Consider the following 16,075-nt stretch of genomic DNA (forward strand, 5'->3'; position numbering starts at 1 on the left):
ATTTTAATTATGAATATTACTTTTTGCATGATTTTTTGGTTGTTGTTGTATGTCTTTGCTATTGCAAGTATGATAGGTATCATTGACCATTGCTTTGGAAATGTTTCCTGTAGTTTTAATATAACTTGGTTCTTGGAATCGTTGGATTGAATTCTGTATTATAAGTGGAAAGTACGTCTATACATTTTTTCCACTATATCCCTCATAGTTTTCTAAAAGTTTTGCCCCCTTTCATTAACCTCCAACACTACTCCAAATGAGCTAAGGACCAATTCATCAACATTTACATGTTCTATATTTTTTTTTATCTTAGAGCGACATTCTTTTCCTTTGTTGTTGGTCACTATAGAACATTAAACATATATAAATTAATAGATTGTTTGAAACATGTTACCTAATATTATTAATTATATTATTAATGAACATTCAAAAGAAGAAAACTCATATTGAATAGTATCTTTTCATTCACCTAATTCATCCTTCTACAATTTTTCAATCAAGCTTTTATGCTCTTCTGCACTTAGATCATTAATAATGTTATCGAGCTTTCTCATTTTGTGGCTTTGCATGACACATACTAACCAATACATATTAGTTAAACTTATATATAGTTCAAAAATATTAATTTTGTAAAGAATTTACAAAGAATTTGTCTTTTCAATGATTTTGGATGTGCTATCATTGTATCTATCAATATTTTTGCTACTTGACCACTTCTGAGACATTTTTTTTATCAATATACAACCTGTACCATTAAATACAGAAACCATTAAATATATTTTATAAATAAATCGCATAATTTTCGACCAAAAAGAGCTCTAGAAACTAGTGTTCTTATGTGAATAAATCCATTGGTGCATTTAATTTAGTAAATGAACTAGAGATTTAATTATTGAGCACCAATAACAATTTTTTTTTAATTACTTTAAATTATGACTATGTGATAGGTGACGATAAAGTCATAATCATCATAGAAAATAACAAAAACATAAAAAATTTAATACAAATGGTTTGACTTAACAATGTTATTTATCATAGGAGCACTGATGCATTTAATTTAGTAAACACAACATATTTTTAATTATTTATTATCGACAATGATTTTTTTTTTAATTTAAATTATCACTACTCAAAAAACACCACCATCACAGTAAAGAAAATTAAAAAAAATTAAACACAAGTTTTTTTACTTAACGGTGCTATATGTCATAGGCATCGCGATGCATTATATAAAACATGGCACATCGGTAAACATAAGTCGTTTTTTTTAAATAGACAAGGATGACAGGGTTTGGATCTCGTTCAAGAACGATCCCCATGCTTTACATGTGAAACACCTTAGATATAGTAATACACAAACCCATTAAATCTAAAATTTCTAAAATGAAAAGCCCTAATTATGAAGTGGTAGAGGGAGTTAGACCCTAAGGTGAAATTCTACAGTCACATAAGTAAGAAGAAGCAAGGGTTTAAGGTAAATATTGATTTTTTTTTTTTTTCTGAATTTTAATTAAATCTAATTAGGAAAAAAACAATATTAGTAAAATGAATACTAAAATTTTTACTATGTAGGGTTTTTATTTTATTCTTCTGAATTTTGATTAAATCTAACAGAAATTATATATTTTTTTTTAGTAAAATCAACAGTAAAATTTAAATTTTTTACATGTAGGGTTTTGAGTGAATCACCATACCTTTCAAATTACGATCTTTTGAATAGTTTATCTACTATTCCAAAGTATTTTTTTTGCTCCATAGTGCTCTGAGTATGCCTCTCTTGCAAATCTATCTTTTAATTAAATCTAACAGACACAAATACAAATGGGGCTAAAATCCTACAGTTATTAGTCAGATATGTGACTTATTAGTGTCAGCTATCTGAGAGTATTGATGTTCATTAAATTATATTGAATATTTGATAATTCAATAACTGTCGGATATTCAACGATACATATGTCAATTATCCGACACAAGAAAAGGTTGAAATGGTCATTAAAAAACTAGCATTTTCGAAGTCGGTTTGGCAATGCTACAAATCATCAAATATCTAATGGATCAAATGTAAAATATCCAGCAGGTCTCACACCAGTCTATAGTTGGATATTCGACACATATGTCATTCTGTCCAATGGGAAATATCAACATTTAGGCATTAGGTAATCGACAGTATAGATAAATTGTGTGCAAGAGTTTTCTTACTCTGATGCTCGCATGTTGATGGCCATGTGCCGGATATGCGATGGACGACAGTTTTGTTCGACAAGAGTGTGAAACAACTGACACTTTTGTCTATCGATTATCCAACGAGTACTCTTACTGATGGGAGTCAAATATTCGATGAGTGGTCTGTGAAGTCGAATATTCGATAGAGATATGTGTTTAATATATACATATATCTATATACAACCTTGGCATCGACTATTTATAGAGTTTGTATGGTATGTATTCTTTGAGAATCTTGGCTTCTATAGCAAATACATATGACCCCAATATAAAGTTTGTTTTTGTTTTGTGATGAAATTTTGCATACAGTCTTGGCATTGATTATTTATACAGTTCCATATGACCTCAATATAAAGTTTTTTTGGCCTTGATATATTAAACTTGACATAGAAACAGTGACTTGAAGACAACTGCTAACTTAAAATGATGACCTTATGAGATGTAAAAGTAGTTTCTGAGTATAGATATGCACACATGACAACGTCTTGGATAGTGGTACATTGACATGGTCTTGTGTTAATGTGACAACCATAGTGCATGAAGCTACAACACCTTTGGACTATGTTGTAATATAGAATATTTAGCGATACGAATATGAATTGATAGACCTAAAATTGATGCCTTACCATGAAAAGTACTATGATGAGTTTCTTTCTTTGAATTAACTCGTTTGACTGTGACATTGACAGTGACAACATTGACAAGTAATGTAATGGGACAACAAGTGATATAGTCCCACTTTGTAAAATATGTGAGTTGATTACCTCAACCTTGGGAAATGGGAGTAAGGGGATGGAGTCCTTATTTCATAGTTATGATATAGGACATGTGTTAGTGGTGTGCAATCCTTACTCCCCAAAAATAATCCTTCCAAATTCTACCTAAACTAGTACAAAATGTAAGTTGACTTGTTGATAATTCACTTAAAAATTACCCACTTTTGGAGTGAAAATTAATATATTATTATTTAATTTGGTAATCAAGAAGAATGTTTGTTTGGAAATATCCAAAAGGTGACACATAAGGATGTTGAGTAATCCTTTGTTAAAAAATGACATTGAAAAAAGAAAATGATGCCACATAGGTGGTTAATAATGACTAATTTTAGGAAATTAGAAAATATAATTTTTTATGAGGGGTTAGATTGCTATACTTATATATTTTACATATAGATGAGACCTCCATGAGCTTTATTTTGGATGGGGAAGTAGAATTATATAGGCTAAAGGCTCAATTATTCTGGGCACATACAGTAGCACAAATAACAAAGATATTTTCTGTTCTAGAGGACTGAAATGATAATTTGGTAACCTAAGGTAGAACAATGAAGGTCCTAGTATAATCTCCATTAGAAGAATCCAAATAGGTGGAAAAACAACTCTCTCTAGACCGAACTTCCTAGGCTATAGATTGAAGCTCTGAGAACACTTGACATGCTCTGAAATCATTCCAAAAGATCTGAATTATGTGTTGTTTCAAAAATTCAAGTTTTGTGTTGTTTCAAGAGGACTGAAACCCATAATGTGCATAAAAGAGACTCAAGGTTAGGACTTCTAAACTGATCTATCACTTTCCTTCATATCATCAAGTATTTCATTGATATTATAGCAGTATGTCACATCAAATTTGGTGGTAAAGACTCTTTGTTCTAGGCATATATATACACAGTACTATTTTGAAGACTATATGAAGTGACGCTAGTCACCATAAGACCACCTTCTAAGCATAATATATATTAAAAGGATTCATTCATAGGAACCAAGGTTTCCCACATTATTCTTAAGCATAAAAGAGATTGAGAGTGAAGGCTCATTAGGCCTATTGTCTCGCTACAGTCACCTTAGAAGATAAAATTTGTATAGACAACTCAAGCCCATACAAGTCGGTGAGCCAAGCAAAACTACAAGTGTCTCTCTTGAAGATCTCTACAAAGAAGTTTTGATGAAAGCAGTCAATATATTAAGACATGTACACCACACAACCAAACAAGAAGGATGTCTACAGTTGGAATTCTTCGGATGACATTAAAAAAATCACTATACCCATTGAGGACAATTTTTCTAATCATGACATGTAGGAACAGGCTAACAAAAATCTCCATGATCATAAAAGAAAAAGATATAGTCTTTGAGAAGGAACTATCTCCTTTGTTCGGTGATAAGAAACTTCAAGTTTTGTAGCAGTAAAGAAATGATGACAAAGAATACCTCTTATAGTCACCTTCATGAAGTCCAATTCTAATCAATAGTGAATAGGACATGTGTACTTATATAAATAAGCAAAAAACACCACGGAACAAACAATTAGAAGGATAAAAGTTTAAATGCAAGCAATGTAAATCATGAAAAGGTTATGAGGAATATCTCTGGCATCTTTGGCGCCAAGGCCTCATCTATCTCAGTTAATTATTGCCTTTATCTGTTATGTTTTGGTTATCCAACAACTTGTCTTCAATTTGCAAAGGGAAACAAGCTCAATGAAAAAAACAAAGGCAAAGGTATGTATTTATAAGATATGTATGATTAAGATTTGAGTCATCTTAGGGTCTAACAAATTTAAGATTGGTAGTTGCTATCCAATAATGTAAAATCCTAGGTAAATCATGAAGAACCCTAGTCATAGATTTTGTAAAAGATATTTGGTTTCTAAAGTTTGTAATTGAAAACTTTAATTGGCTAGGAAATCCTAGAATGACTTCACAGTTTTTGGTATCGTATATATTGGCATCCTCTTTGCATTGCAAATACCAAATATTTACATAAGATAATACAATATTACTTTGGCTTTCCACCTTGGAAACCACACCAAAGACATTAAAAAGAAAAGTGTAAAGAACTAACAAAATTTACTAAGTGTTACACTAGATGCTACAAAATTAATTTCTTTGGGTTTCCACCTTGGAAACCACACCATAGACAGTAAAGCAAAGAGACAAGAAGTAAAAAATTTAATTGAGTGTCTAGGATTAACAAAGACCCAGAAGATTTGTTGCCCAACCTAGTGGGGGAAGCCAATAATAAGAGACAAAAAAAGGCAAGAAATAACAAAAAATAATTGAGTGTCCGAGATTGACAAAGACCCAAAATCATTGTTGCCCCACCTATAGGGGAAACCAACACCAAGAGACAAAATGAGTCACCTTATTAAACTTCAAAGTTTGAGTGAACAAGAAAATTAAACTAAACATACAGTTAAAGAAAAACATGACTATAACCTTAAGGGCTAGCTAGAGTAGCAAGAACTTAGATGAAATTGCAAGGAATCAGAGCATGCATATGAAAATGAAGTATCTAGGTTGATAAGTCATTCCTTAAGATTGCATGGTGGAGGAATTGGAGAGTTAGGTGAAAAACCCATCTCCAACCTGGCTAGTCAGCCTTCCACATCAAGCATGAAGTCTTTGGGTCCATCTAAAATATATTGGGAACCCAAGGTGCAATGGGAGCCATGACATTTGAATCAAGAGTGACCTACATTTAATGACAAATTTCTTCCTCCACAAGACAAATTTTCTCATGTATATTTGGGGTGTGCTGGCATGGAATTTATAGGCTAGTGCTTCTTCTCGAAGTTGTGCCCTTTATCCCCCTAAATCTCCACGATTACCACTTCCATGTTGACAACAAGATCTTTGATGCATCATGGACATTAGAGGCATCGAGATGTCACATGTACTGACTTTGAGATGGGAGGGGAGCTACATGAGGCAACAACGAAAGAGATATGCTATAACAATTTGTTGGTCAACTTGCATTGACATTGAACTCGAGGCCATACCTTCTCCCTTTGAAAATGCTAACAGTGGAGGGGGGGAAGTCAAAGACAAGAGCCAACCCATCAAAGCAACCAAGTGAGAGTCCAAATGCATCGTGGGTGAAGACCAGAGTAGAAGGAAGCAATGGAGGAGTAAGGAATGCTCAAGCCATTAGCCAGGGACAAAGGGCATGCTAGAAATTTCATAGATGTCGTGGATGCATATACCACAATCTTACCAAGGGGCCTAGACCTCCCTCCTTGGGAGGTGAGGCCCCATAAATGTGCCTTGAATGGATGACATGCACATGAAATGGCGAAAGGAAAGTAAGTTAAACCCTGACCCCATTTATATCACCATATGACCCCAATGGGGATAAAAATATATCTAACTATAATTATCATTGTTATTTTTGAATATTTAACAATAAAATAATTATACTCAATTTAACATTATAAAATAGGTAATATTATATTCAACCATTTCTTTTTTAAATAACCAACCAAAATATATTTAATAAAATTTATATTTTACTATTAATATTTTATTAATCAAAACACTTTAAATTTTGTAACCTTTATTTAGATGTGAATTAACATAAATATTTTAAATAAATACTTGTTTTATAAGTCCAAATAAATATTTATTTTAAATTCCAAAATTTTGAAAAAAATATATACATTTCTCCAACCAAAAAATCAATTCACTACATTAAAGATAAACAATAATCAATCCAATACATTGAAATATAAACAATAATCAATCCAAAACCTTGAAAGCAAACAAAAATATATATTAAACCATAATCCTAATTTTTGAAAGGCCAGATCAAGTAATTGAGATGGCAGATTAAGAACAAAGAGAAATATATCATTAAACTATTTACATTAATTAATCCAACACATTAAAAAGAAACAAATACATATGAAACCATATATATGAATTCATATAACACTCCAAGGGCAACATGTGCATATATTTAGATTGCGCTGAATGACATTGGATATATTACTTCCACAAATTATAAAGCACTTCAGTCATGTATTGACAATCTAGTCCTCTGAAATCAATTGCACACATTTCAATTTTAGTATCACACAAACCCATCTAGCACCCACAACTTAGGATTCAATCCATTACACACAATTATGTCACCATTTATGACCTGAAACTTCTGAGACACAAACCAATCCAGAACCCGCTACATGACCAAATAAAACCTTCAATTTGTTTAAATCCCAACACAATTTATCCTTCTACTTGAAGACTGTTACCACTCGAAAATTTTACTTTCATGGAGGATGAGTCAAGTATAAACCATCATGTTATTGATAGATTCTTTGCCGTTAATGGAGCTCCTGTCCATAGGCGTTGCACTATTGAGAGATTCTGTGTCGTTAATGGAGCTCCTGTCCATAGGCGTTGCACTATTGAGAGATTCTGTGCCGTTGATGGAGCTCCTGTCCATAGGCGTTGCACTATTGAGAGATTCTGTGCCGTTGATGGAGCTCCTGTCCATAGGCGTTGCACTATTGAGAGATTCTGTGCCATTGATGGAGCTCCTGTCCATAGGCGTTGCACTATTCAGAGATTCTGTGCCGTTAATGGAGCTCCTGTCCCTAGATATGGAACTACCAGCCACTGGAGGCATACCACCAATTGAAGAATCAAAATATACCGCCAAAGACTCCACCGGTAACTCAATTTTATCAACGCGAACACCAATATCTCCTTTATATCTCCCTATAGCAAAATTTAGAACCGTCCAGAAGGCCACGCCTACTGGTTCAGCAGCAAACATAACTCTACACGCGTACTTTGAAGTGAAACAATAACCAGCACGCATTACAGCACGCAGTGCTGCTACTTGCCCACTTCCCGAGTCATGACTTCCAACAATGAATCCTGTCTTGCAGTATATTGCGAAGTCCTCACAGTTCATCGATACTACATCGTAGTTTGCAAACCCATTTTGAAGCAGGTACTCTGCACGGTGAATCACTGTTTCTGGGGGATTCGATCGTGCAAGTGTGCACGTTCCTCCACGCGCTTGTACCAAAAATACAGCTACACTAACACCATACTCAAATCGATGCACAGCTCCTCCCTCAAGAAAGCAATCCAAACAAGAACCTATTACTCCATTATTTCCATTTTGTAAGCCACAGTTGCCGGTTGGACTCGTACAACTCAGATGTTGTTTTGGTATTGAACTAGAGGCAAATGAATTAATTAAACTCGCCCCGACTGCCAGTTCTTGGTCTGACCCTCTTGTAAAATGGACCACGTGATTATCCCCAACATAAATCCCTGTGGAGGAACCCAGCAAGCATATTATGTGTGAGATTAGATAAATTGGAGAAATCATACAAAATCCATTTACATTGATTACAAAATAGATAAACAACGCATCGTTACCAAATAAAATTCAATGGAGACAAATCCAATATTATATATATCTAAAATATTTTTCTAAAGAAAAATTGAGAATAATGATGATTAATTCAATTTATACTAATATGATAGCAAGTGTAATTGATACTTTTTAATATTTTATTTTTATTATGAAAAGGAAGGAGAGAAGCATTTTTAGATCACTATAGTTTTGATGACTTAATAAGTCAAGAAGGTTGGACATAATGTGACAAAGGTCTGTCTTGGTTGATTGGAGCTGATGTGCGTTGATGGTTGATAGGAGCCCATGTGAGCTGATGTGAGTAAGAGCCTCACAATTGGAGAAAGTGTTTTTCATGTTCAACCCTTTTAGTATGGCTAAGGTGACGTCCCAAAATATTTTGGAAATTGACCAACTTCAAGTTTTTACATTGAAGAAAATTAGTTCTTATCTTTTCAATGTTTATTTTCTTCTTAAAGCTAGTCAAGACAGAGAAATAATTCTGGTAATTTTATAAACTTAAATATATTACGAACATAAACATATTATTTTTTCAAAATTTCAAAATATTTTAATTAATAACCTCTATATTTTCAAAAAAATTCATTGTCTCCATAGACACTCTATAATCCAATGTGACAGTGATATTTTAAAAATAGTAAAACAATATTCTAAATTAGAAAATTAAAAATAAGAAAAATAAAAGAAATTAATGTTGGTAATAATTACAATACTTCAATTTTATATAGATTTATATTGAGATATAAAATAATGGAATGTAAGCCCAAAAAAATGTAATTTCTTCATTCCTTAGATTTAGTGGTGAGGTTTTGTGAATTCTGTATCTTTCGCATATGGTGCTAACTTGGTTAGCATATTGATATAACGTATGGTAACAGCTTGTCTCAATCTATTCTGGTGGGGAACATGGCTTCTTTATCTCTCATCTGGTGGCAACTTCTCAACCTCAATCACAATATCTCGTCTGTAGGCAAAATGGGAAACATAATCTTTTCCTGTGGCAACTTTAACTCAATCAATATTTCATTGTCATAGCCACTTGGATAACAAACATCATATCTTGCATCTGTTGGTTTGACGCATGGTATGGGTTACATTATCGGGTTGTAAGGTCCAGCCATACCCTAGCGACTACCTCAACGTTCTCGCCTGGCAGGTGAAACCAGCCAGCTCTCACGTAGTACCATCTACCTGACTCTCGTTCATGACCTTCGGTTCAATACTTCACTGTTTCCACCATCTTGTAGTGCACGGTGCGCCCTACTCGAGTTGCCCATCCGCACGTTTCAACCGTGTCTTCGTTTCAACATGCACAGCGTGCCCTCACCCGTCCACCCGTACCATGACTCACCCGAGTTGCCTTTGCAAGACTCACCCAAGTTGCATTCGCATGACTGACCTGGGTTCGCCTGAACGCCTTCACCCGAGTCGCCACACGACTTCACCCGGGTCGCCTGACGACTTCTGATCCAGGTGGATATTGGTGGCCACCTGCCAAGTCCACCTGGACCCCCACCATTGTTCTTCTCAGCATTTTCAGTTTCTTTAATTGTAGCACAACTTACTATTTTTAGCAGTTTTTCGGGTCCTGAACTTTCGGAGCCGTTTTGAGGCCCTAAATGACGTTTTTTGGGGAATCCGGGGGCAACAATGATAGTGCTCGGATAGATATTTCTAACGAGCTATTGTATGCATCAAACGGAGATCGTATGCCAAAGTTACGACCCCGGGAAGTTGATGTACCAACTTACCCCAAACGGGGCCCATAGTTTGGCGTTTCATCTTCTAGGGTAGGGTTTTGGAATGTTAAGGGTTTTTCCACTGTTTCTCAACAATAAATAGGCCTTCGAGCCTCATTGTAAGACAGTTCAGAGGCATGTAGCCATCACATCTCTTTTCAGAGATAAGCTACCATCGCCCTAGCTGGTTTATTTCCATTTCTGGTTGTAAGCATATTTCAGTATTTTCCATTAATGAAATGAAGTATTATTTCCACTGCATCTTTGTGTATATGGTTATCTCTGTAATTTGTTGCGTTCCTATTTAAATCCGGATCAGTGGTATCAGAGCGGTCTGCTTTTTCTCTGTTTTTCTTTGCATGTCCCCAACAAGGTCGGGATATAAGGAGTTAGGGCTTGAACTGGTTGAACCTTTGCAAGACCAACCTCGCAAATCCCGACGGTCTCCCATGGCGGATGAGAAGAAAGATGAGGGGGCAGGAGATCCCATCAAAATCTTGCTTAAAGAAGCCCTCGAGCGACAACGGAACGCGATGATGGACAGCTTTGCCCAGATCCTTCAGTGGCTACCCAGAAGCAACGCATCGGCTTCCAGCAGCTACTCTAGAAACGCCACACCCTTTAAGGTACAAGTTAATTTTGAAATCCCCATATTCGAGGGTCAAATAGACGCAGATGCCGTAGATAAATGGTTAAATCTGCTAGAGGGTTATTTTTTTGTTCATGAATTTTCGAGTCGGGAAAAGATTGTTTTTGCTCTTCTCAAAGCAGCCCCCCACGTCAAGGACTGGTGGGAAACCTACTGCGAGTAGAAGGATGAAAGTATTGGCTCACTATTTTCAGCCGCACCCACCTGGGATTCGTTCCGGGATGCCATCAAGGAGCAGTACTACCCTGTTGGAAGCTATGAGGATGAATACATAAAGTGGACCACACTACGGCAGGGAAGGGACCAAGACGTGCCGGAGTTCACCAATCTTTTCCATACCCTTCGCACAAAGTTGGGTATCAAGGATTCGGAGCAACATTTGATACTCAAATACCGTGGCTGTCTGCACAAGTACATCTAGGAAGAAATACAATTCCTAAACATCTCCTCGCTCGGCGCAGCATACCGATATGCCGTCAAGGTCGAGCAAAAGTTTAAACAAAAGAAGCGAGACTTTGGATCTGCGAATCCGAAGTAGGGGAAAGGTGCCCCTAAACCACAGAACAAAGGACAAAGCCAAGGCAGGACAGCCCAAGACAACCAGCCGAAGCTGCAAGCAAAGAACAGCGCCGCGAAGCCGAGAAAGGACACTGGAAAATGGTGCGAGTTCCATAAGAGCTCCACTCACAACACAAGTGAGTGTCGGGCCAAGCAGTCACTGGTGGCTGAGCTAAAGGTTTCAGAATTAGATGCATGTTCTGACTCTGAGTCAGAACCCGATAAGGGGAATGAAAAAGGGAAGCAGATCATTGATGCGGATCCCAGCACCACTGTTGCTACCGCAAAGATCCAGAAAAATGAACCCGAAGATCCAGAGGAGGAGGAGCGTCTCTTCCACTCCCAGATGTGGGTAAAGGGCTCCCCGATACAGTTCATTGTTGATAGTGGGAGTCAAAAGAACCTCATTTCGGCAGAGGTCGTGAAGCGGTTGGGCTTACCGACCACAGCACATCCACAACCATACACCATTGGGTGGCTTCACCAAGGACGAGATCTTCGCGTGAGCCAGCAGTGTCGCCTTCCATACAACATCAAGCCCTTCACGGATGAGGTATTGTGTGACATTGCTCCCCTTGAAGTTTGTGATGTATTACTAGGACAACCATACTTGTAGAAGCGACATGCTGTGTATGAATCAAGGCCCCGTGCTGTTATTATTACATTGGGAAATAAGTTGTACAGGATACCAGAGGTAGCACCACCTACCGCCATCTCTTTGATTACTGCAAAACAATGCAGTAAGATCATTTCCAAAACTAGGAAATTTGTTTTCCTGATGATACGCCCTCAAGGAAAGAAGAAGACAGTGGCCGCGGCCTCCAGACGGGGTCCCTCTGCACGACAACTACAGATGGACAAGGTTGTGGAGGAGTACGAGGACATCTTCACCTCCCCGACAGGGGTTCCTCTGCACTGTCAAGTCAAGCACTCCATCGATCTGACCCCAGGTGCGCTGCTACCCAATGGACCAATTTATCGGCGCTCCGTTCTGGAGAACGATGAAATCAAGAGGCAGATTCAGGAGCTCCTGCAGAAAGGTCACATCCGTCCGAGTTCATCGCCCTGTGGGAGCCCGATCGTGTTGGTACAGAAGAAGGATGGGACGTGGAGACTCTGTATTGACTATCGGGTGCTGAACAAGATCACTGTCCGTAATAGGTACCCGATCCCACGGATTGATGACCTCCTAGACCAACTAAAGGGGGCGAAATATTTCAGCAAGATCGATCTGAAGTTAGGATATCACCAGGTACCAATCGAACCCTTTGATGTGTGGAAGACTGCCTTCAAATCCAAGGAGGGCCTCTTTGAATGGTTGGTTATGCCTTTCGGATTGACAAATGCTCCTGCAACCTTCATGAGGCTAATGGATGACATCTTGCGGCCATTCACCAACTCCTTTGTAGTAGTATACTTGGATGACATTCTGATCTTCAGCCAGAGTTGGGAAGAGCACCTCCACCACATCCGACAGGTTCTCCAAACACTGCGGCAACACAAGCTATGTGCCAATTTGGAGAAATGCACTTTTGGCATGACCCAGGTTCAGTATCTGGGATACATCATTGATGAACACGGGGTGCATGTCGATCCAGCCAAGATCCAAGTCATTCAAGATTGGCCCTCTCCAACCACTCTAACAGAGCTCCGCAGCTTTCTAGGTCTTGCCAACTTCTACCGCAGGTTTGTGTTGGGGTTTTCTCATATTTCTTGGCCCTTGAGTCAAGTCACCAAGGGAAGGGTAAAAGCAAAATTCTTTTGGTCTGAATCTCAACAGAAGGCATTCATGGAGTTGAAGGATCGCCTCTGCACGGCACCAGTGCTCGCGTTACCAGATTTACAACAACCATTTGAGGTCGAGACAGATGCCTCTGACTATGCTATTGGGGCAGTCCTTACTCAACATGGACATCCAGTGGCATATCACAGTGAAACACTTTCAGACACAGTCCGGAAGTACCCCACTTATGATAAAGAGATGTATTCCATTGTACAGGCCTGCCGACAATGGAAGCATTACATTTTGGGGAAGGAAACGGTCATCCACACAGACCACCGACTACTGCAGTTCATACAGACCCAAGGGAAATTGCAGAATGATCGCCATCAGAAGTGGTCTACATACCTGCAACAGTTCCACTTGAATATCAAGTATAAAAAGGGCAGCACCAATAATGTTGCAGATTGCCTCAGTCGACCACCGATCATGGCGTTAACCACCGTGCTCAACTCTTGTGGGCACGAGACTTCTGATTGGCCACTTCTCTACAAAAGCGACCCAGAATTTGGCCACACATACCAGACACTCTTGGAGGGTCGGCATGTTCCAGATTTTCACCTTCAGGATGCCCTATTATGCCACCTCGGTCACCTTTGTGTTCCTTCAAGCAAGCGTGCCAAGATGATTTGGGAAGCCCACTATAGTCGGGCTGCTGGGCATTTCGGGGTCGAGAAAACAGTGGCAGTTCTGCAAAATTATTTCTATTGGCTGAATCTTCGACAGGATGTTGGAAAGTACATCAGATCATGTACTGCCTGTGCCATTGCCAAACCGACCATTAAGAAGCACGGCCTCTATACCCCGTTGCCTACCCCAAGTCGACCTTGGGAATCCATCTCCATGGATTACATGTCAGGCCTTCCTTCCACTAAGCATGGAAATGACTGTGTTTTTGTGGTCATCGACAGGTTCTCAAAGATGGCCATTATGGTGGCCTGCAAGAAGAATATCACAGCAGAAGCCACTGCTAAACTCTTCTTTGAACGAGTGTGGGTGCACTTTGGGATCCCACAGTCTATCATCTCAGATCGGGACAGTCGGTTTCTCAGCACATTTTGGTCCAGTCTCTGGTCAATGCTGGACACCAAACTCACGAAGTCCACAGCCTTCCATCCTCAAACTGATGGCTAGACAGAGGTTGTCAATAGGATGATTGTGCACATTCTGCGCATGTATAACTCAAAGCATCCACGCACATGGGACAAGAGCCTCCCCTATGTTCAGCACAACTACAACCGAGCTCTTCACAGCTCCACTGGTCATAGCCCTTTTCAGGTGGGTTTGGGATTCCAGCCACTATGCCCCATTGATGTGGCCATGCCACTTACAGCTACTCACATAAATTCAGCTCATGTCCAATCCGAAACAGATAAGGCCACCAGCTTCATTGAGCACATCCAACACATTCGCCAACAGGTCCATGACATTCTTGAGAAATCAAATGCCAAGTACAAGCAGCGACATGATCAACATCGGGTGCCACACAAGTTTCAGGTGGGCGACAAAGTCTGGTTGCATTTGCAAAAGGAACGCCTTACTGGAGCCTATCGGAAATTGAGACCACTCCAATATGGTCCTTACACCATTACTAAGGCTATGGGAGACAATGCATTTGAGCTCAGCATTCCCCCATTCCTTGGCCTGCACCCAATGTTCAATGTGGACCGCCTTCGGCCATACTTTCCACCATTGCTAGACACATCCGACATTGCGGAACAGCTCAAACCCACAGAATTAAATCCAGATTGCATGGAAAAAGCTGCAACTGATCGGATCCTGGACACACAGATCAAGAACACTCGCCAACAGAATATCCAACTGTATCGAGTTGTCAAAGCAGGCCAATTCCTTCAGCAGGGCAAGTGGCTCAACAGGGAACAAGTTCAACAAAAGTTTCCTCATCTCATGGAGGAGCTCAACGCAATGGGGACCATTGCTTCCTAAGTGGGGAGGAATGATCCAGGTGGATATTGGTGGCCACCTGCCAAGTCCACCTGGACCCCCACCATTGTTCTTCTCAGCATTTTCAGTTTCCTTAATTGTAGCACAACTTACTATTTTTAGCAGTTTTTCGGGTCCTGAACTTCCGGAGCCGTTTTGAGGCCCTAAACGACGTTTTTTGGGGAATCCGTGGGCAACATCGGTCCATGGAATTTCCAACAATGATAGTGCTCGGATAGATATTTCTAACAAGCTATTGTATGCATCAAATGGAGATCGTATGCCAAAGTTACGACCCCGGGAAGTTGATGTACCAACTTACCCCAAACGGGGCCCATAGTTTGGCGTTTCATCTTCTAGGGTAGGGTTTTGGAATGTTAAGGGTTTTTCCACTATTTCTCAACAATAAATAGGCCTTCGAGCCTCATTGTAAGACAGTTCAGAGGCATGTAGCCATCACATCTCTTTTGAGAGATAAGCTACCATCGCCCTAGCTGGTTTATTTCCATTTTTGGTTGTAAGCATATTTTAGTATTTTCCATTAACGAAATGAAGTATTATTTCCATTGCATCTTTGTATATATGGTTATCTCTGTAATTTGTTGCGTTCCTGTTTAAATCCAGATCAACTTCACCCGAGTTCGCCCAAACGACTTCACTTGGGTCGCCCGACGACTTCACATGAGTCTGCCCGAACGACCTCACCTAGTCCGCTCGAATGACTTCACCTGGGTCGCTCAACGACTTCACCTTAATCTACCCACACGACCTCATCCAATTCGCCCGAACGACCTCACCAGAGTTTTCTGCTTGACGACCTCACCCAAGTTTTGCCAAATGACTCGATGCCTGAACGCTTTACTCGAAGTGCGGGCACATCTCCCTGTGCCTTCGCACTTCCCAACCTGCATCCAACTTTGCACTCTAACCCAGCTCGTAGATAAACCATGTTGTGAAAGATGGTTTGCCCCCACAAACCGTTCACCTATGTATATGAGCGGGTGGCGGGTTG

The 16,075-nt window shown here is 39.1% G+C and overlaps 1 protein-coding gene across 1 annotated transcript in view; it reads right to left on the reverse strand.

Annotated features, from left to right (window-relative positions):
* Positions 1-6,969: 6,969 nt before the first annotated feature.
* Positions 6,970-16,075, reverse strand: part of LOC149265090 (protein LEAD-SENSITIVE 1-like) — a 35,397-nt gene continuing 26,291 nt past the window's right edge. The window contains exon 2 of the mRNA XM_089391478.1: positions 6,970-8,287. Within this exon, the coding sequence (XP_089247604.1) occupies positions 7,284-8,287 (1,004 nt within the window). The 3' untranslated portion in view covers positions 6,970-7,283. The remainder of the gene's footprint in view (positions 8,288-16,075) is intronic.

Source organism: Pinus tabuliformis, chromosome 6 (assembly GCF_031772625.1).
Source record: "Pinus tabuliformis cultivar Carrire ecotype Pingquan chromosome 6, CPIR1, whole genome shotgun sequence".
Taxonomy (NCBI): Eukaryota; Viridiplantae; Streptophyta; class Pinopsida; order Pinales; family Pinaceae; genus Pinus; species Pinus tabuliformis.